At 43.7% G+C, this 21,540-nt stretch overlaps 3 protein-coding genes across 7 annotated transcripts in view; 1 reads left to right on the forward strand and 2 right to left on the reverse strand.

Annotated features, from left to right (window-relative positions):
• Window positions 1-169: 169 nt before the first annotated feature.
• Window positions 170-10,162, reverse strand: gmppaa (GDP-mannose pyrophosphorylase Aa). 2 transcript variants are annotated; one of them, XM_060039780.1, is made up of 13 exons: window positions 10,010-10,162; window positions 9,531-9,628; window positions 9,133-9,236; window positions 8,572-8,764; window positions 6,463-6,522; window positions 5,855-5,985; window positions 5,553-5,567; window positions 4,158-4,292; window positions 2,843-2,940; window positions 2,687-2,733; window positions 2,090-2,182; window positions 1,402-1,570; window positions 170-704 (listed from the first exon to the last, which is right to left on the reverse strand). In XM_060039780.1, the coding sequence occupies exons 1-13, from the start codon at window positions 10,047-10,049 to the stop codon at window positions 604-606; spliced, it is 1,284 nt and encodes a 427-aa protein (XP_059895763.1). In that variant the 5' UTR covers window positions 10,050-10,162; the 3' UTR covers window positions 170-603. The 2 variants fall into 2 exon arrangements, with proteins under 2 accessions (XP_059895763.1, XP_059895764.1); XM_060039781.1 differs by lacking the exon at window positions 5,553-5,567.
• Window positions 10,163-12,799: 2,637 nt separating this feature from the next.
• hspb9l (heat shock protein, alpha-crystallin-related, b9-like) lies at window positions 12,800-14,017 on the forward strand. The gene has a single exon (XM_060039626.1). It carries the CDS (start codon window positions 12,946-12,948, stop codon window positions 13,603-13,605), a length of 660 nt encoding a protein of 219 aa, XP_059895609.1. The 5' UTR covers window positions 12,800-12,945; the 3' UTR covers window positions 13,606-14,017.
• Window positions 14,018-16,878: 2,861 nt separating this feature from the next.
• The window catches only part of myo1b (myosin IB), a 55,461-nt gene continuing 50,799 nt past the window's right edge, over window positions 16,879-21,540 (reverse strand). For all 4 annotated transcript variants that reach the window (XM_060039615.1, XM_060039614.1, XM_060039613.1 and 1 more), the window contains 5 exons: window positions 21,182-21,288; window positions 20,387-20,519; window positions 19,889-20,041; window positions 19,536-19,666; window positions 16,879-19,188 (listed from right to left, as the gene is read on the reverse strand). In XM_060039615.1, coding sequence (XP_059895598.1) covers window positions 19,056-19,188; window positions 19,536-19,666; window positions 19,889-20,041; window positions 20,387-20,519; window positions 21,182-21,288 — 657 coding nt within the window. In that variant the 3' untranslated portion in view covers window positions 16,879-19,055. The remainder of the gene's footprint in view (window positions 19,189-19,535; window positions 19,667-19,888; window positions 20,042-20,386; window positions 20,520-21,181; window positions 21,289-21,540) is intronic.

The following is a 21,540-nucleotide window of genomic DNA, read 5'->3' on the forward strand; positions in this document are numbered from 1 at the left end:
GCAGGATACCCAAGCACCCAATCCCAGCCCCCCTAGTGAGTTTACATCTAAGGAAGGCAGGCGGCCTTGATTAGCTTTGAAATGCTAACGTCTCCTGTTTATCTTCTGGGGGGTGGGACTAACCGTTAAAAGGCCTAAAGGCTAAATGAACTTGTAATAAGAACACAAGTTACCAACAATATACTTTGCTTTTTATTTAATTATCACAAAAGGCTTTGAATTTGGCAAGTTCCCAAACCGTCGTCAAGTCACCCTTGCTTGTCCAATGTCTCAATTCCATCTATCATCCAGTCAAATATATTACATGGCTGTGTGCTGTTATTTTAAAAGACTAACAAACGTCATCCTATCCTAATATAAAGTTCTGGCATCACTTCAAGGTGAATCACTATGCATGATTTCACTGCTGTACTCTAGCTTTGCTGACACTTGAGGCTTCACAAATATATATATATCTATAAAAATCTATCATACGACCCACTTAATAAATGTCCCATACCTCTACCGTTGTGACATGCTATATACAGTAACTCAGCGTTCAGGGCCGGCACGTTCTTTATCCTTCATCGTGACACTCGGTGGATGCGGCAGGCGGAAGATGAACTAGAGAATGATTTGATTCTTGAAGCTGCGGTTCAGGTCTTTGTGCGGGAGGACAATGGAGTTCAGGATGATCACTTCTGACGGTATAGTCACGTTGCAGCCTATGAGCACAGGACACGATGGTGAGTTACAGTTCAGCTGGTTTTGTAGTAAATCTGTAAACTGAGTACTGCTCTATGTACAAACCGTTACTATTATAGTGGCACAGATGTTTTTTCTTCTAGAACATTAAACCTCAACTTCATTGAGCTTCAAGGTTAAATTGAAACAAGTGCAACTGCAATTCAGCTAACATGTTCTGAATTGATTTGGGAATAAAAGTGAAAATATATTTTGTGTACTTTATAAATTTGCTAGCTGGGTCAACATTAATTTCACAAGCTTTAAGCAGACGTTTCCGATATTGTACGCTTGCAAAATCATCAGGAGCGAGATCCAAAGTTGCATAGACATGCAGTCTCCTGCTCACTTGTGCCATCCAGTGGCACAGTCTTGCAGAGCACTCTCAACAAATTTGAACTGGCTGAGGGTTAGGTCGTTCTCAGAGCATATCTTGTGTTCTTTGTGATTTGTACCGGATAAAACGATCAAACTGGCTTTTTCAGGCCATGTTTGCCTTTTTTCAAGGCAAACATTTGATTATTGGTTGGCATTTAAAATAGAAATCGTCACTCCCAACATTAGAAAATGAATGATTTTAAATGAACAATTACGATGCGAATGTTTAACTATAGTAAACCGAATGTCCTTTTTTCTGGAATAGGTGAGCAGTAATGACAATTTTGCTCTTCTAGTTACCCAGGATGGTGATGGATGGCGTTAGCTTGCTGTCTCTGAAGAGCGTCTCGCTGTCTATCTTTGCGTAGGGGTCATTTGGGTTGGGGTCACTCGGGGTTCCCTCCACTCTCGCCCACTTTCCAATGGTGCTGTCCCATCCAACGATGCAGTTCAAAACACAGCAATGATCCTGAGGAGTGTGGACAGGTTATTGACACAACTGAACAAACCTGTCCTCTCACACACGATCAATATGAGAAACGAGAAATGATCTCTAGCTAATGTAGAGCTAGTATTGTGTACCCTTCTTCTGGATATCGACTTCAGCGGTTCCCAACCTTTGGCGGACCATCTCCAGATGCAAGTGTTAAATTGTTTAATTCAGGCACATGCATTGGCTGAGCAAAGAGGGTCAGTGACCCATTTATACAATATAGTTTCTGCAAGAAATTAAAACATAAATTAACTATTTTCGATAATTGTTAAATTGTCAATGGTTTACAAACACTGCTCTACATTTCAGCCCTTATGTCACTTTAGACAAATGTTTTATCAATCTCACCACTGTTTTCAAATCCCGATGTAAAATTCTAAACGCTTGCGTGAACGGGGCCAGCGTGTCCCTGTGTGGCGGCAGTAGGCCCTAGCTTCTCCGCGTCAGGTCAAGTGCATTAAGCTGGTCTCTAAGCATGTCTCCGGGGAGCTGTACCTGTAGTGAGGCTCCGTGCAGGATGATGGACTCTCTAACCCTCACTCCGGCACCGATGGTCACCCCCGTCCCGATGGACACGTTGGGACCAAGCTGAGGACACAGAGACGTTGGTATTGCAATAAGCGGGGGTTGTTGTACATGAAACCTTTATTAATCCCTCTATGCATCTATAAAGGGATTTCTTTTTACTCCCTTGTCTCCTTAAACCTGCACTTCAGGTTTCACATGAGCAGCCTTTATTTATTTCTAGCTTCAGTTGTAAAGCGTTATATTTATATTGATACTTTGCATTAATTGCGACCATAATAATGTAATAAAGATGCCACCTGGTAAAGGGGCCAGCCAGTGAGTCAGGCCAAGGCTCATTGTTTGACGTTAAAATTATGCATCATTAGAGTGTGTGTGTGTGTGTGTGTGTGTGTGTGTGTGTGTGTGTGTGTGTGTGTGTGTGTGTGTGTGTGTGTGTGTGTGTGTGTGTGTGTGTGTGTGTGTGTGTGTGTGTGTGTGTGTGTGTGTGTGTGTGTGTGTGTGTTGACTGAAGCATGACACAGCCCATTACAGGCACAGTCAGTATAAAATATCTGGGCCCCTTACCACAGCAGAAGGGTCAATATTGGCCGTTGGATGAATGTAGACGGTACCTGAACACAAACACAGAAATGTAATGTCATCACACATCAGCAGACGTACCGTTATTTAGGTGAGGAAAGGATTAAAGAGATTTAAAGACTGAAAGGGCAGCCTATGTACCGCTTATTTTGGGCCCTCCATCCTGGTTGCAGGCCAGTCTCTCTGGGTGGGTTATCTGGTAGCGGCTGAGGTAGAGCCGGCTGGCATAGATGGCGGACCTGTCGGGAGAGACATCAGATCTGCTGGTCAAGATGCGTTTCTGCCCAGTCTCTTGTTATTTGTTAATGAGTTGTTTGAACGCAAAGCAGATATGCTGTTCTCAGTGTTGGGGGTAACGCGTTACAGTAACGATATTACTGTTTTGGGTAACGAAGTAAAGTAACACATTGCATAAAAAATATCGGTAACTACACTACTTTACTAGACTATAGTAACGCGCTTTCCTGCGTTACCCAAGCCGTATTTGCCTGCGTGTAAAGTTCTGATCTGTTGTGGTGCGTGCATGCGTGCCGCCTCTGTGTCTGCAGCACCTGCTTGCCTCGGCACGTTGCCATAGCGATCGATTTGAGTGACGTAGCTGCTTGTTCGAAGGAGTGTTCAAGTGTTGGAGCGCAGAAGCAGGTGCGCTGACACATGCTGTGTCAGCGCCGCTTAAGTGCATTTCTGTTTTAATTGTATGGGATAAAGTGACCTTTTTATATTTTTCCTTGACCACTTAATTTTTGTTCTCATGTTTCCCAAAGCCTGTGTTTTGAAACTTGTGTGTTGCTACTGATTGACCTCACCATAGCCTACTTTATCCTGTTGTTTGTGGATTTTACAGTGAGGCATTTCTTTGTGCATACAGGGATATCGTTCTTTCTTCTTCTATTAATTGATTTTTAATTAATTTTATTGTATGAGAATGTTTATATGTGAAGCACTTTGAGTCTGCCTTGTGTATGAAAAGTGCTATATAAATAAAGTTGCCTTGCCTTCATATGGTTTCATATGCTATTTTGTATAGATTTATACAATAAACACTAAGTGATGATAGGGCTATGATGTTTGTCCATGTATCTACAGTAAATTAAGTAACGGGAAAGTAAAGTAATAAGTAGTGAAGTTACTTTTCAAATGCAGTAACTAGTGAAGTAATCTCATTACAATTTACAGAAGTAACTAGTAATAAGTAACAAATTACTTTTTTTGAGTTACTACCCCAACACTGACTGTTCTATACCACCTAAACCTGAATGTGCAAAAAAACATCTAAAATCCAGAAACGCACGTTAAATATCCGTATGTTACCAACAACATAGACTTGTATCACGGCAGATCCTATCCGTATCAGGCCAACACCCAAAGTAAACATCCTATGAAGTGACGTGAAGGCTATGGCCTTAATTCTGAGAGGTGTGGTGGTGGTGGTGGAGTTGGTCGCAGAAGTACTCACCCGGCTGACTTGATCTGGCTCCAGAAGCTGAGGGTTTTGTACACGTACAGCTTGCCCTGCCCGGCCAGAGCCGTGAAGATGTCCTGCTCCAGGCGGATGGCGGCGGCCCGGTGCCAGCCGTTGGCCGGCTCCTCTCTGGATGAGGGAGAGCAGCGTTAGACACACAGTGGCACTCCCCCCCCCTGCCGCCATCCAAACCCAGCCGGGCGGCCGGGCTTGTGTTTCCCGACCAATAAACCGCTGCTATGATATTTGGCAAAAAAAACGTGTCAGAGTTGTGCATTCGATTACTCCCGTTTTCCACAACACTGCATGAGTCCAGGCACGCATGCCACCGCAATAATCGTTTTGTCGTTTATCTTTTGGGTTTTCACGACGACAAGGTACAACGAAACAGCTCAATGGTTAAACCGTATTCATTCATTCGTTCATGCGTTCCAGTACCAAATTCACTGTTTGGAAAACAAATCTAAACAGGTAATTGCTAAAAGAGGATAGACAAGGCTAGAGACAACAAACCCCAAACGTCCTAACCCCCCCTAGAAAACAACTGCAAACAAACAGGCTTTTCTGGATAGTGTTGTGTTTGGTTGCAATTTAATAATGACACGCCCAGGTCATGTGTCCACTGGTAGTTTAACTCCCCCTTATATGACCAGGGGCCTCCATTGCAACCCAATAAGCAATTCAAAACAAAGGTGTTGGAAGGCACAAGAGGCTGACCTGGTCTTGTGTCAACGTAGAACAACTCAACGTTCACCAGTCGGATTACTAGTGCATACATGTATCTGAATGTGTCATGGCCGTCTTGCAGTTCAAAGAAAATTCTCCACTGACTGAATCTGTGGAGATCTCAAATAAAAACCAGAGTGGAAGAGTCTCCATACTCCATAGTCATCACATTGAGCACGCCCGCTCGTGGGTGTTAAGAGAGCCCCAAAAGATGAAAGGGAGTGTTAAAATATGGATGAAAGGAATATGATTAAAAATGGGCCGTCAAACTTCCACAATGGAAGTTTGTCCATAGGGATAGCGGCCGAAGGGTGGAGCAGAGGGGGTATGGACGAAGCCTGGCTACTTCCAAAAGGGTTTGAATTAAGCACTATTTTATTACTTTGTTCCTTAAAGTTGATTTTTTGTTTTATCGACCTCAGGGCGAACCCATCATGGGTGGACTTGTGAAGCTACACCAGGTAATAATTGACTGATTTAAATGAGACACACTTCCACTCGGTTTAATAAGATCATCTTATTGATGATCTGATTGTTGATGATTGTTGATGTTTACTCTGCGAGCGAGGTGCAAGCTTCTACTTGTAAACCAAAACGGCACACCACGGCTAACACTATGCACACTGCAAAACACGGCGAGCATCGCAGCGTCTCATTACTCACCCATCATACGGATACCTGATGATTGTATGGAATGGGGTGAGAATGGGGGGGTGGGGAAGGGGGTGGGGGGCGGTGGAGGGGAAGGGAGGTAAACCAATGTAGAGCAGACGAGAAGGAGGAGGAAAAAAGACAAATGAAGTGAATCAAAATAAGGACAAATATGAAATTGTGGGAAGAGCCGTGTCATGATGGGACACTGGACTGGAGAACAGGCCAGAGGGGAGGAAGAAGAAGAGGAGGAGGAGGAGGAGGAGGAGGAGGAGGAGGAGGAGGAGGAGGAGGAGCGAGAAGACGGGACTCACAACAGAATGTCCTGCTGGTTCTTCTGGAAGACGCCGGCGATGTGCTGGAAGATATCGGGCGTGAACAGGTAGATGCCGCAGTTGATGATGTCGCTCACAAACGTGCCGGGCTTCTCCACGTAGTGCAGGACCTGAAGCGGCCCCGACGACAAGGAAGGCCAGATTAAAGTAGGCGCCTACTTAACGAGAGAATTTATCTAAATGATTTTCCAATAATAGATTATTATGATATATGATAATGATAATAATATATATGATATTATGATAATAATAATAATAATAATACATTTAATTTAGAGGCGCCTTTCAAGACACCCAAGGTCACCTTACAGAGCATATAGTCATCATTCAAAACTATGTAAAACAGACTAGGAATAAAAGGAAAACAGAGGTTAAACATGAAGAATAATAATAATTAATAACACTCAAAGACGCCTAAAGTGAAGGGGGGACCTCACTAACCACCACCAATATGTAGCACCCATGATGTATTCAGTAAAGTGTTTAGACAGACATGACTTTAATTACATTCAGATCCATCTTTATGAAATGGCCTTGAAAGTGTAGGAGAGATCTTGTAGGATGACAAAGAGAGGCAGCATCAGTACCTCATTAGTTTCCTCGTTTTCAACGATACAGCCGTAGTTGAGCGACTGCGTCCTGTTTGCCTAGCAAAGACACACAAAAAAAAAAAAAAAGTTCAGGATCAATCGATCCCTTACAGGGTTACATCGTCTAAAGATAACAAGAATGATGCTCCGACACCGACAGTTTGCTGCATTGCTGCTAGCGGAGGGCAACTGGTGTTCCCCCGAGAGTGGGCAGGTTGCTCTGATACTGGCAAAGCATCTCGGATCCTCTTTCATTCCAGCAGCATAAGTGCCTGCGGCTTGACCTGCTCTACTAAAGGAAAAGGTCTACGGTTGGACTGTTATTATATTTAGGGTTAGGGTTAGGAGTGCATTGTATATAGATACAGACAGGTCCATAAATATTGGGAAAACGACACAATTTTAATCTTTTTGGCTCTATACACCACCACAATGGATTTGAAATGAAACGAACAAGATATGCCTTAACTGCAGACTTTCAGCTTTAATTTGGGGGTATTAACATCCAAATCAGGTGAACGGTGTAGGAATAACAACAGTTTGTATATGTGCCTCCCACTTTTTAAGGGACCAAAAGTAATGGGACAAATTAACAATCATAAATCAAACTTTCACTTTTTAATACTTGGTTGCAAATCCTTTGCAGTCAATTACAGCCTGAAGTCTGGAACGCATAGACTTCACCAGACACTGGGTTTCATCCCTGGTGATGCCCTGCCAGGCCTCTACTGCAACTGTCTTCAGTTCCTGCTGGTTCTTGGGGCATTTTCCCTTCAGTTTTGACTTCAGCAAGTGAAATGCATGCTCAATCGGATTCAGGTCAGGTGATTCACTTGGCCATTGCATGACATTCCACTTCTTTGCCTTAAAAACTCTTTGGTTGCTTTCGCAGTATGCTTCGGGTCATTGTCCATCTGCACTTCGAAATGCCGTCCAATGAGTTCTGAAACATTTGGCTGAATATGATCAGATAATATTGCCCGAAACACTTCAGAATTCATCCTGCTGCTTTTGTCAGCAGTCACATCATCAATAAATACAAGGGAAGCAGTTCCATTGGCAGCCATACATGCCCACGCCATGACACTACCACCACAATGCATCACTGATGAGGTGGTATACTTTGGATCATGAGCAGTTCCTTTCCTTCTCCATACTCTTGTCTTCCCATCAAACTCTAATCTGGCCTCCCTGTTTTTGAGGCTCACCAATGGTTTACATTTCGTGGTGAACCCTCTGTATTCACTCTGGTGAAGTCTTCTCTTGATTGTTGACTTTGACACACATACACCTACCTCCTGGAGAGTGGTCTTGATCTGGCCAACTGTTGTGATGGGTGTTTTATTCACCACGGAAAGAATTCTTCGGTCATCCACCACAGTTGTTTTCTGTGGTCTTCCGGGTCTTTTGCTGTTGCTGAGCTCACCGGTGCGTTCTTTCTTTTTAAGAATGTTCTGAACAGTTGATTTGGCCACACCTAATGTTTTTGCTATCTCTCTGATGGGTTTGTTTGATGATGGCTTGCTTCACTGATAGTGACGGCTCTTTGGATCTCATATTGAGAGTTGACAGCAACAGATTCCAAATGCAAATAGAACACTTGAAATTAACTCTAGACCTTTTATCTGCTCCTTGTAAATGGGATAATGAGGCAATAACACACACCAAGCCATGGAACAGCTGAGCAGCCAATTGTCCGATTACTTTTGGTCCCTTAAAAAGTGGGAGGCACATATACCAACTGATGTAATTCCTACACCGTTCACCTGATTTGGAAGTAAATACCCTCAAATTAAAGCTGAAAGTCTGCAGTTATAGGACATCTTGTTTGTTTAATTTCAAATTGGTTGTGGTGGTGTATAGAGCCAAAAAAAAATATATATATATAGATAGATATCTCTATATATATATATATATAGATATAATCTCTATCTAACGAGAGATAGATAGACAGATTTGTGTTTTTGTAAATAAATATTTTTCTAACCACCTACAATGCGGCTGGTGTATTTATCTCCTGCGTCATTATGTTTCCTTTTCATCGTCTGCCCAACCCACGACCACCACGTTACTCAGGCTTCAGAAGACCTGTTTGTAGGGGCTCACCGTCGTTCCCAGGATGACCAGGCTGCTGGGGTCTCCGTGCTCCTGGTGGAAGGCCAGCATCTCGGGCAGGGGGAACTCCGAGCACACGTCCGCGTTCAAGACGAAGAAGGCCTGGGGGCCGCCCGACAGGATCTGGTCTCTGAAGTGGTACAGGCCCCCGCCGGTGCCCAGCGCGGCGTACTCCTGCAGGTACCTGACACCCAGCGGGGAGACAACACGTCCGGAGGTGGGTAAAACAGTACCTCGGTTTGTGGTGAACTGGCCGGACTTCCCTTACTATTATATACGATGCAACGTCTTATTTTGGTATTTTTGTATCGTTTTTTATTAAATATGAATGTGGCTGTAATGTAATTACGGGTTTTTTCTATGAATTTGTACATAACAAACATCGACCATCTGGTGACGTTTAATAGTGAAAAGGATGAAATACTTTTACATTCTTCTTTAGATTTGAACCCTTTATATTTTCTCTGTATTGTTGTAGTGGATACTTGAAGACATGTGTATTGATACAGCACAAGATCTGTTGTACTGTTTCCATTCTGTTACTCCATTTACCTTATGGTGATTTTGAATTCCTGCTGGGAAGTGAACAAGAACCTCGTCAGCTCTTCGTTTGGCTGATAAAAGCCAATGAGCAGGATCTCCTTCATATTTGGTACCTTAAATCAAAACAAAAAAAATAACACAAATGTCAGCTTGATAAAATGCAGTTGACCATGTGTCTCTTCAATTACTGCATCCAGCAGTTCTACCCGTGTACATTTAAGACAGAGATTGGACCTATACAAATTGATGATGACAATAATCGGATTATTTACATTGTATGTTCAACTTTTCAACTTGTGTATACAATTAATATGAGTTCCTGCTTGTCAGGACAGGACAAGACATTCGAAGAACATTTTTGTATTTGGCTGCCTGTAAATAGAGTACAGAGTAAGTGAGACACCCACCTTGGCGCATGCTTCAATGTGATGCTGCAGCATAGGCACCCCGGCCACTGGAAACAAAGGCTTAGGAACCTCAAATGAAAGCGGCCTGAACCGTGTCCCTGCAGAACATAATAGGTTAAGTGGTTGAATACTGGAGCTATTTGTTATTCCTAAAGATAAAACACATGTAGGCCTGTAGAGTAAAAGGCTAAAGACGATCCACAAGTGGGTCGGTTGAGACATCAGATGAGTCATGAGTAAGAATTGAGACACAGTAGGACAATCGTGTATTTTATTCTAACCTTTATATTATTTACCAGCTGGTCGTACATGTCCTACCATTGTCGTTGTTTTCAGTTAAATTATATAAGGCTACGTTATAAATATAAACACGATCAGCTGTTTCTCGATGACATCTACAATGTAACCACCAAGTACTACCAATACCAAAAACTGCCGGTGGCTCGTAGAATCGTTTAACGAAAGTAGGTCATCCTCACCTTTTTGGGGACCTCCAATTAAAATAACCGCCTTCAACATCTTTGATAAAATAACACAGTGGCAGTCCCTGTCAGGCAGAATAGTGCAGCTTCGGTAGAAAGTGCATATCCACGTCACACCGTCCACTTCCTTGTTCCGGTTTGAAGGAAAGAAACGAACTGGATTTGGAATTATTTAAATATTGATCGTTAAAGGAGTATGGTTTAAATCTACATGCATAAAGATGAATTACAAACGTCATGGTTTAATTATTTGAATGATAGGAATATAAGTACTTCGAGTGAACTCGTTCTAGTGAGTTCCACCTGGCTTATTTTCGCTGCCACGATCCAGATCCATTATTTGGATCGTGGCACGTTTTATATTTCACCACCAGGCCACCTTCCCCAGAACAAGGATGTTACCTACATGGATGTATTAATGGGACGTGCTTTACCAGAGCCATCCAGGCGGTGGCGATATTCCCGTCAACCGAGTACTGCAAGCACCGCTCAATTTTTTATTCATAGGCTTTATTCTTTCTTTCTTTCTTTTTTGGGTTCACCCATTCTCAACGACTTCAGACTTAGAATCTTCGTCAATTTAGTCGTTAATAGTTAATCTTTGTTCAAACATTTAACAGATCAACACACTTTGATAGTGAATTATATCAAAACAGATTTTCGATATCATTTATTCCTTTTTCAGAATTAACAGTGTTAAACCCACTTTGTATGCTTCCAGTTGGTCTCATGACTTCTGTTGAGGCGAGAGCGTGAGGATTCCAAAATACAAACCATAATACACCTGTAGACAAAGGAAGGAATTTACATTTTTAACTAGCCTATGCTATGTGTATATGTCAACAAATTACCTAACCATCTTAATGAGAGAATATATCTTTCTCTTGAAAAAAAATAAACACATACTTCCACCCTGAGTTTAACCCAACCAACACATGTTGTGCAGGGAATGAAACAGATCTGCCAAATACTTAGTAGCCGCAAGGAAATTACTATGTGGACTATTTCTGTAGGATGTTGAGATTACGACCAGATATTGATACCTTGGTTAAAGCAAAGTGTGGGGAAAAAAGTCTGGACTTACAATAATTTTATGACACATAGATTGGAACCACCACTTTGGCCCATGAGTGGAGGTGTATTCTACAATGTGGACCTCTGGATGTAAATCCGATTTTCTTGGGGGCCTCACTGGCCTGGTCCAGGAAGTACAGGTTGGCGTACTCCAGCATTAGATCGACGGCCGTCAGCAGGAGGGTGTCTGTGTTGCTGTCCAGCTCACTGGAGTAGTTCTTCACCGGCATGATGGAGGAGGTGGAAATACCAAGCATCTCCCCTGCCTTGGACATCTACACACACACAATATACATCCATACACACACACACACACATTATACACACACTCTCTCTCTCTCTCTCTCTCTCTCTCTCTCTCTCTCTCTCTCTCTCTCTCTCTCTCTCTCTCTCTCTCTCTCTCTCTCTCTCTCTCTCTCTCTCTCTCTCTCTCTCTCTCTCTCTCTCTCTCTCTCTCGTTATTATGCACAGTGTATACAACAACAACAGGATCACAGGCCATTGCATCCTGTATGAAGTCTATTCCAGGCTCCCTCCGAGATCAGCTTTGAGACCGGATCAAGAACTCAAACAAAATCAAACATACGCTGCTGTTGCTGTGGCTTCTACTTTGATGGAAACCAACAACGCAAAAAAAGCTTTTCATTGTTAAAACCATAAGAAATGTAGGTAATGATTCATGCCAATTTTCATGTCATGTGGAAAGTAATACTAAGACATGAGCTAAAATACATTTTCCTTGTTGAAGAAATTCGCAAAATATATACTTTTTAGCCTCAAATAGCTAAAAGAAAATAGATTTTTCTGGCCATTCAGATCGCTCGAAAAGAATAAGAAATTTAACACGGACGATTATTATTTCCAATCAGATCACTCGATTTCTTTTTGGATTATATAAAAATAAAATCGATTTTAGATATAATACTAAAGGAATAAAGCAAACTAATGAATAAATAATTTATGAATACTACAATAATACTATAATGCACTACTATATAATATATGATAGTTATTATAAACTATAATACTCAATAAATACAAAATGCTAGGTCTGCATGACTTGGATGATGAAATAATGAATATGGAATGGTAGCATTGATTGAAATAACATTGGAATGTTAGTGTTGTTACAATTATATTTCATAGGAATATATCCACAAATATACATTATTTCTGTGTATTTCTATATTAATGTTATTATTAATATTATTATTAATAATAATATTCATAACGATTCATAATTCTTCTTAATATAACAATGCATGATCATCTTCTTGATTATCATGCATTGTTATATTCATCAGAAAATACAAGTAAGAAGAACTGATTCTTCACTTTCCTGTTAAAACTAAATGACAACTTAGTCATTACAAGTTATCAAAATAGACAAACGTGTAGGCCTATTTGTGTTTCAAGGGACCATTGCTTTGAATGTCATCTTATTCTAAAAGAAGAAGGTGTGACAAGTTGTCCGGATGTATTTGAGGGTGTGCGCGTCCAGGCATCAGCATAATCATCCCCTTTATTAAGATCAATTTCCATAGAGCTGCCACCGTGTGTTCACATCCCAAAATAGCAGCAGGCCAAGGCAGCGTGGCATGTGGCAGTCATGGTGCAGTAATACTCTGGCTGGTTTTAGACTATGAGCACAGTGGCGTCGTCATAACAGTCTCACACACACTGAGCCTTGGGAATGCTGCTCTGGAACCTTCCGGGAGCGTATATAAAGGCAGGTGGTCTCAGAGGAAGGGACACACAGCAATCCCAACTAGAAGTGAACACGGGACCCTAACGTCTGCAAAGGATTTTCCAACAACGCGTCTGCTTTTTCGATTTCTTAACCCTGAAACTCGCACAGGATGCTCTGCCCCAGCGTGTTCCAGCCCTCCCAGGTCAACATGGGCCTCATGCCCATCATGGACCTGCACTGGCCCATCCGCAGCCTGTGGCCCGAGACCAGGCCCATCTTCTACCAGATGGAGCAGGAGATGTTCCGCCACATGCAGGAGATGAGGCACAACATGGAGTTTATGGATCGCCTTCACCAGAAGATCTTCGAGGAGATCGAGCAGTCTCACTCTTCCTTGAGCTCCTCCTCGTCCTCCTCCGTCTACAAGCCCATCGCCTTCCAGGTGGGGAAGGACAGCGGCAACTTTGCCCTCAGCCTGGACACCAAGGACTTCTCCCCGGAGGAGTTGTCCGTCAAGCAGGTGGGCCGCAAGCTGCGGGTCAGCGGCAAGACGGAGCGGAAGCAGGACGACGGAAAGGGCTCCTTCTCCTTCCGTTGCCAGGAGTTCAGGCAGGAGTTTGACGTGCCAGAGGGGGTGGACCCCGACAACATCACCTGCTCCCTGGCGGCGGGACAGCTGCAGATCCACGCCCCCCGCGAGAGTATCGGCGATGGGAAGGAGAGAGTGGTGCCCATCCAGTTCACCCCGGCCATCACCTCCTCACAGAAGGACGAGGGAGCCGCCAGCCCCAGCCCAGCCTCCACAGAGACCTCAGCCAAGGCGGACTGAAAACGGACCCTGAACACCTTTTTTTTTGTCGATTGTCATTGTTTTAGTTTGTTGTCGTCATAACCTAGCTGGCTCTGGAAATGATTCCACTCCATAAACCCCCTGGTATGGTTTGGTAATAAATAGACAATGAAACCGCGCCCATATCACTGTTTAATGGTGTGTTTTTCCTTCTGTAGAGGCCAAAATATGTTCGGACCTATTGCCTCTAACTCTGTCAAAACAATTCTAGCAAAGGCAGGATTAGGTGGTAAATACCTTTTGGGTCCACAGATACTATCCTTTACTATGATATTATGTATTTACAAACTAAATGAAAACTGAACTAAAGTATAAACTGAACGATATTATGAAGTGAGGAAGCATTTCCTTACACATTTATTTTGGAGAATAAACCTTTTTTTGTAAATTACTTTTTACCTTGTTTACAATGTGTTATAGTCTATAGTTCTGTTCGGTTCTGTCCTGTTCTGGACACACAGTTGTTTCACTATAACTGGTGGTAGGCCTACTGCATTGGATATAATAAGTAACTTATTTATCAACATCAGATGCCACGTTCAGAGGCTAAGCGTCTATACGCGACTATTGCTGTTGTCTGATCAACATTCAATGATAACAGCAACACCCTTGCTATCATTATTGTTTGACCTCATTCTGAGTTTATGTACACGACACCGAAGGTGTCAAATATCGTGTAAGGTGCTGAAAGGCTGAGGCAGAAGGGCTACTATATTTATGCGCATTGGCACCATCTAGCGGTTACCAAGATAACTTCACCCATGACATCAAACCTGAAACAGTTTCATACACCTCCAGCAGATTGAGCCTCAAAATACATGCTTCAGTGTTTGAAGTGGATAAAACAGTGGTCCAAACCACAGGGGTGGATCAGTGGTTATTTTCCGCTGCAAGTATTGTAGGCTACATGTATTGTAGACTAACTAATAGTTGACCTTGCCTTAGCCTAACCGCATAGATTGGCTAGGGATTATAGCCTATAATATTGGCCTACCCCCTGATTGTCCGAGTCGAAGCAAGCAACAGACTTTACGCAATATCCAATGCAGCTGGATTTCATTGCTGCAAAGCATTACAGCACAGCAGAGGAAACACGGGAAAATCCAATTTTATCACCAAGAAAATCCAGTTATTTCATTTAATTTACAGAACACCTGGCACGGCTCTCTGGCGCCATGGATCCAAGGAGGGCAACCCGGGACAGATTAAAACCTAGTCGTAAAACCTTCATCTTCTTCTGCGTGAGATCGGCTGATGTGTTTGGCCTGGGAGGGATTGTTTCCGCACCTGTCTCTCCGTCTGCCTCACCCAGAGAGCCTCTGCCAGCAGGATGGAGCATCCCCATGACAACCCACGGTGACCTCATCCAGACTTATTGATCCAACGACAGCAAGCAACGGTCGGCCAGGGAGCGTCCTGGCTGAACCCGTGTAGACCCAGCAAACACACATGCTGTGTAACGTATCTAAAGTAATAAATGGTTGACAGTTGTCCTACAGGGGGAGATGTTGTGCCAAAGTCAACCTCGAGGGGTCGCTGGTGGGGGGGAAAAAAGGTTGAGAATCCCTGTGAGAGACTACAGTCCTACTAAGTCAAAGTTGGGGCTATATGTGTTTAAAAGTCTGCCACTCAAGGGTCCTTTTTAAGTTTTAAAGATCAGTGAGTGAGCACTGGTGTAAGATGAGCACTGTTGGCATCGTGCTTGATCAGGGGGTGTTGGAGCTCGGCTGCTGGCAGTCTGCCTACTTCCCGTCCTCCTTCACCTTCCGGTTCACCTTCAGTACCGAGGGGCTTGGGGTGCAGTGGTGCGCACCTCCTCGGGAGATATATACGTCAACGTCACGGCCCACCGCACCTGATAGCGATTATACATTGAGCCGTGGAGGATTTGACAGCTTGTTGGAAACGACTTGGGTCTAACCGCCCTCATAAATCCAATTAATGGTCCATTTAATAAATAAGAGGTCCGTCTAGCAGAAGTGCACGACAGTGTAGATCTTGAAGGCCATATCTATACTCCATCTAACATCTCGACACGCTTCGACGGTGATGAAAAACGCGTTCGCCACAATTGGCAAGCCAAGTGTTTGGACTCAAACTCGACCTACTTGCTCAACTTTGTTACTGAATGTTCAATGTCAACTCTATTAGAAGGATAGTAGTAGGCCTAATTACTAAGCGCTCAAAGTGTAGGCTGTGTGGCAACCCACGGAGGTCACCGTGGGTTGCAGACCAGGCACATCATCTGAAATCGACTCGCTCCCCCACTAAAAGCAGGGTCTGCTTTTATCAAAGCAGATAACTAACCTGTCAAGTAGAGTCATTCCTGTCAACATTTTATCCCATTCAATCAGCTTGAAAGAGATGAGCAATGTTTAGGCTACTTTGGATCAAATAGAGTCAAATTGATTTGACACAAATTTGATCTCATGGCATACTGTGCAGTTCCATTTTCATGGTTCCCCTTGGTTCCACTAATCACCACGACAAGCTTAGAGGTCTGTATCGTGGGGGGAGGGCCTCTATGTAATCCGCTGGCCTTACCTATTGGGATCATGATATATATAAATGACGTTATATTTTAAATTCACTAGGTGGCGCCAAAGACTGCCCACTATCACGAGGGGGGCCGAACATGCCTATAAAACGCGTCATAATTCTGACCCCCATGCAAGCTCCTCTAAACCAGATAGTTACCCAACGCAAATGCAGGGTTTTGCTCTTCAACCCCCGCGTTGTGTAGGCCTATCGAGTACTTTAGGATAGATTAACATAATTCATAGCATGATTCCCCTAATTCGGAAACGATGCGATAGACCACAAAGCCTTTGGTAGACTCCAATGGCTGAATCTCCACGGAGAGTTCGGGGCTCCTCCCTTGATTCCCATCCGGCGAAGTGGTGGGAACCGAGTACGGGACAGACCAAAAAGCGCTATTTTTACAGCGCCGTGCTCCATCTGTATAGAGTGCTGCTCCCCCGGGACTGGCCGCCGGCAGCCACCCCTATGCCGCGGAATTTAACCCGGGACAGCTCCCCCAAGATGTGATGGAAAACATCTGGACAGCTGTTGTGTTCTAGGCCTACAACAAGGCCCAAGTATTCATCTGCACCGGTGGTAGCCACCCTGTCCAAGAGCTCTCCCACTACCAGCTAACTGCTAGTACCATTGAGTAACCCAACAGCTCCAGAATCCCATAACAATAAACTCATTACACATTGTGCAGGCGTAATAAAAAACACTCTTAGTCAGTTATTAATTATCATTGCTTATTTAATTTAAAAAAAGATTAATAGTAAATGTGATACATTGAGTTCCATTGAAACATGTCCATGTTGATCTCAGCGCAGGTAATTAGGCACACAACATGAATGAATACATCCTTTCTATCCATCCTTCCGTCATACAGTAAACACACCAGAGAGCGAGAGGAGAATAAACCTCAGCGAAGACACAATGGAGACCGCCGTCCACTACAACCCATCCTGCCCCGAGAAGGAAGACCAGCGACAGGATCCCCACTCCCCTCCTTCCCAGCTTGTGTTTTCTGAGGCATTACAAAAACCACGTAAAAACATATATATTTATACTTAAACCATCATCGTTTAAGAGAGGGTATCCCGATAGACACCGGTGGGTAGTGCTTTCCCCGCCCCCCAGCAGGCACCTTATAGGACAAAAATATGGTCCGTACATTACCCTCCGCCGAAAACGTCCGCGTGAAGATCATCATATTAAATATACTTCAAAACTATAAACGCACTTACTCGCTGTTCATCGGTACGAAACAAAATAGGTAGCAACACCACGTTTGTACCAGGCTATAAGCATCGGCTAGTCACACTCAATATCCTGACTTTTGTTTCTTCCGTTTGCCAGGATACACATTGCATTTATAAGGCCCATTAGCCAAGAGTGGGTCATGCACTACAATGGAAAAAATAACCCCCAATTGCAATGGCAACAACAATAGCAACTCCACCAGCACAGCAATAAGAAACTAGGACGCTCTAGTGCAGAGTGTCCTCCCATGCCATGGCTGCAGCTAAAAGAGCTATGTACAGGTTATGGTACAGCCAGGGACCGAACTATGTACACAGCACGATTCAATTCTACTGACGATTTCAGGTGTTTTTTTGGCTTTTTCCTCAAAGTTTTGGCTTGTTTTTCCATGCTGTGTCACTGTGTAAGCACAATACTTCAGAATGTCATATTTTCTTCCCTTGGGTGGGAGTCTTTTTTGTGGTTCCACAAAATAACCCCAACAATGTTTTGGGATCTTAGGAAATGTGATTTCACCTGCAAGATTCTTGTTACTTTATACATTGATTTGGATTTGGGATGAGACAGATGTTGACGGAGTTGTGTTGTACTGGTCTATGATAGCACCTGCCATGACAAAGCACCCCATTTAATTAGATGGGAGCATTGGATGAGATTTTTACAACTGCACAAAACGGTATGGATCCTGGCATTGGTCATTGTGCTGTAAAGCAAATCAAAGAGAAAACCAATGTATTTAACGTGCAGCATATAATTATGCCCCCTTCATCTATTCTAACTTTTTGGCATCATTATTAACATAAACACTAACTCAATGCCTATATTGGACTCTAGGTCAGCACTAGAGAAATGTCCACCGGATAAAAACAGATCCATTGAATGGCACAAAGGAGTTAAGGAATACAAAAGTTTTTTTTTTTGCTTGGCAAATCAAATTTGTCAATAATTGGCTTTTAAGTGGAATGGACAATATCAATTATCTGGAAAAACAATCAAAACCCTATCCAAATCGTCTTAATTTCTCTTTTCTTTTCCTATTCAAACCATAAAGAATATAAGTGCAAACAATAAGTCTATCAGAAAACCAATCTTAAATCCCAGTTTGAAAAGCTCTTTGTAAATCTCTAATTTCTTCTTATTTTTGACTCGGTCAGATCACAGATTAGCCAAAGCCAGTCAGGGCTGTAGCGCTTCGCTCAAATCGTCATACACACGTCAACAACCCCAGAGACATCTAAAGAATGGTACAACTTACAGGCAAAATAATCAAAAGTGATCATCTACATCGTTGAATCACACCACCGTCGCCACATCAGACAGTAAAGTTTGTCTTTTCGACGAAACACAACACTACGATCATACAATATTTCCCCGTTAACACCTTTTCTTGGCATGCAGCCCAGTAGAAGAGGGCTCTCCTCACCAGAAAAGCGGTGTCTTGATGAACATGATCAGGTGCCGAATAATAACGACGACGGCTATGAAAGAAACAAATAAAAAAACAATAATCACAATCAGTTGAATAATTGCACAGTCATTTGGGAGTCGGGAGTAGAGGGAGGGGGGGGGGGGGGGGGTGGAGGGGGTGGAGGGGGGGAGGGGGATTGGAGGGGGGGGGGCATTGGAGGGAGGGTGTGGCAGCGTGGTTACGCCGTCGAGGGAACAGACACCTCCAGCAGACGGTTGTTCTTGCGCTTGCAGGACGCGCCATTGCCGTTCTTCGGCGCTCCCTGCACAAATTTGACACACACCTTGTCCTGCTTGAACTGCACCAGGAACCTGCCGGGGGAAACACATGATCGGGCCCAATGGTTAACGCCGAGCTTCGCCGGAACCAATCACTGGAAGACAAAGACAGCTACTTCTTTCTGGCCCTAAATAGGCAGTTTAGTACAAGTGAAGACGCAATTAGAACGAAATAGATCCACAAGAAGACATGTCCCTGGACACTAAATTTCGTACCAAATGTCTCAATTGGAATTTGGTACAAGCATACAAATATGTGCAATTGACGGACCCTTTTTTGGGGCTGTTCATGATGAATTTGGGCATGTATATAGTGGGGTTGTGTGTTAGGTATGCATGTGTGCATGCGTGTGTGTGTGTGTATTTGCAGGAGCCCTTACTCATCAGAGATGTCTATGTCCAGGTGATCGTGGTTCACGGCCGTGGCGCCCGTGCGACGCAGCTTGGTGATGATCTCAATCAGGTGCTCGCTGCTCAGTAGGAAGTCCCCTTTGGTCGCCCCGGCAGAACCCTGAATGGAAAATTAAATACTTAAACACAGCCTTGCATCTCTTGTTTGTAGATGTCAATTGCAAACGACATCTTTGGTGACATTTGGCCCAAAGAAATGGATCACTTAGTGTTTCGATTTGGTGTAGGGTTAATTATTCTCTCCACAGGATAATGACCAGCATGTTGATCGGCGGCCACAGCCAATAAGAATCTCTCTCGTCGTACACGGGGTCCCGCCCACCTCTTTGAGTTTGAGCGCGAAGAAGCCGTCGTTCTGCGTGCTGACGGAGATGCTGGCGAGGTCGGGCAGCGGCACGCTGGCCTTCACCTGGCCCGTCTTCTGGTCCGCCAGCACAAAGTTGTTCTTGGTAAGCAGGAAGATGCGAGCGGTGCCCTGTACGACGACGACAGAAAACACGATTTCATTCTGCATTAAAGCCAGCAAAAGCTTTTCTCAGATCCTGGGATTTCAGTTAACAGTAAACCTAAGGAGACCGAGTGATTTGTTACAAGGTGATTATGCTTCTCTTTCATCTACAATTCATGAACTAGTCCAGTGTTAATTCTGCTTGAACCAAGACCACCTGTGACAATGGGTCAGCCTCAGACTTTTAATTAAACCTCACAAAATGTTAAAAACTGTCCGAAACGAAATGGTTTCAGGTGAGGTATTTTCTCCTTCGTCTCCACTGTATTCCGGAGGAATTCCGTGCTCGTGTGATAGTGGTGCTGGGATTACCTTGCCGTTGGCCCGGTTTATCTTGTTGACCACGTCGGCCAGCAGGACCTTCTCGTCCATGGCGCTGCTCAGCTTCTGGTACTTGGGGTTCTTGCTGATCTCCAGGTAGTCCCCCCTGAAAGGCTGCCCCACGCTGTGGGGAAGATGCAACACCGTTCAGCACTCAGTGGGCACCAGTACAGCGGGAACCATGGAGGTTCTGCGATGAGCGTGCTAGGGATTTCAAATACTCTGAAATACTGATAAGGGTTATAAAGGAGAGACATAGCAGAACAAAAAGTGCTATTTTTAAATAGGCAACCCCAAAAAACTTTCCCTCCAGCTCTACTCCCTCCCTACTTTTCACCGCCATTGCTCGGAGATGCATTCACGCATCTGTGATTCACTGACAAGATGAATTTCCCAAACCAATCAGTAAGAAGCCCTGGTCCGAAATGAGCCGGGAAACAGTCTTAATTAAACAGGGTTATGCTCGGACAACCAGAACAGATATTCTCACAGCGCATTTCCTTCACTAATAGCCGACAGATGGCTACGACATTTCTAATAAGTTAGACTCAAATTATAGCTCTTAAATCTGACTACAGCAGCTAAACCTTGTATTTCAGAATGAAAAACAGCCTTATTATAATTATGATAAAAGGAAAACAAAAAACAAAACAAGATAGTAACAGTAACTAGATGATAGCTGCTTTTGAACGACTGTTGAGTTTACAGAGTCTCTGATACATTGCCTGTAACGATCTAGGGGATAGCGGGTGAAGCTGAGGGGAGCTTGGCGGGGGGGGGCTGTACCTGCTCGGGTACAGAGCCTTCTTATCCTTGAAGATCTCGCTGGCCTGCAGCTTCTCCTCGAACACTGCCTTTCTCTCGTCCGTGAACCGGCTCCTATACTTCTTGCACTACACACACACACACAAACCATACACACAAACACAGAAACCCTTTAGAACAGACTTGTCATTCTATTGGTCGCCTCAGCTGCTTTCTATTCATATACATACAGTATCTATACCTCGCCCTGATCATCTGATGCATAGAGCAAGCTAAGCCTCGCAGTCGCAGCATCTTGAACCCTCAAGACCAGATTCTCATTGACTGGCAGCATTGTCACTCACAGAAATGTAGATCCAGGTCCGATATGACTCTGGTCA

The sequence above is a fragment of the Gadus macrocephalus genome, chromosome 20 (genome assembly GCF_031168955.1).
Source record: "Gadus macrocephalus chromosome 20, ASM3116895v1".
In the NCBI taxonomy this organism is placed as follows: Eukaryota; Metazoa; Chordata; class Actinopteri; order Gadiformes; family Gadidae; genus Gadus; species Gadus macrocephalus.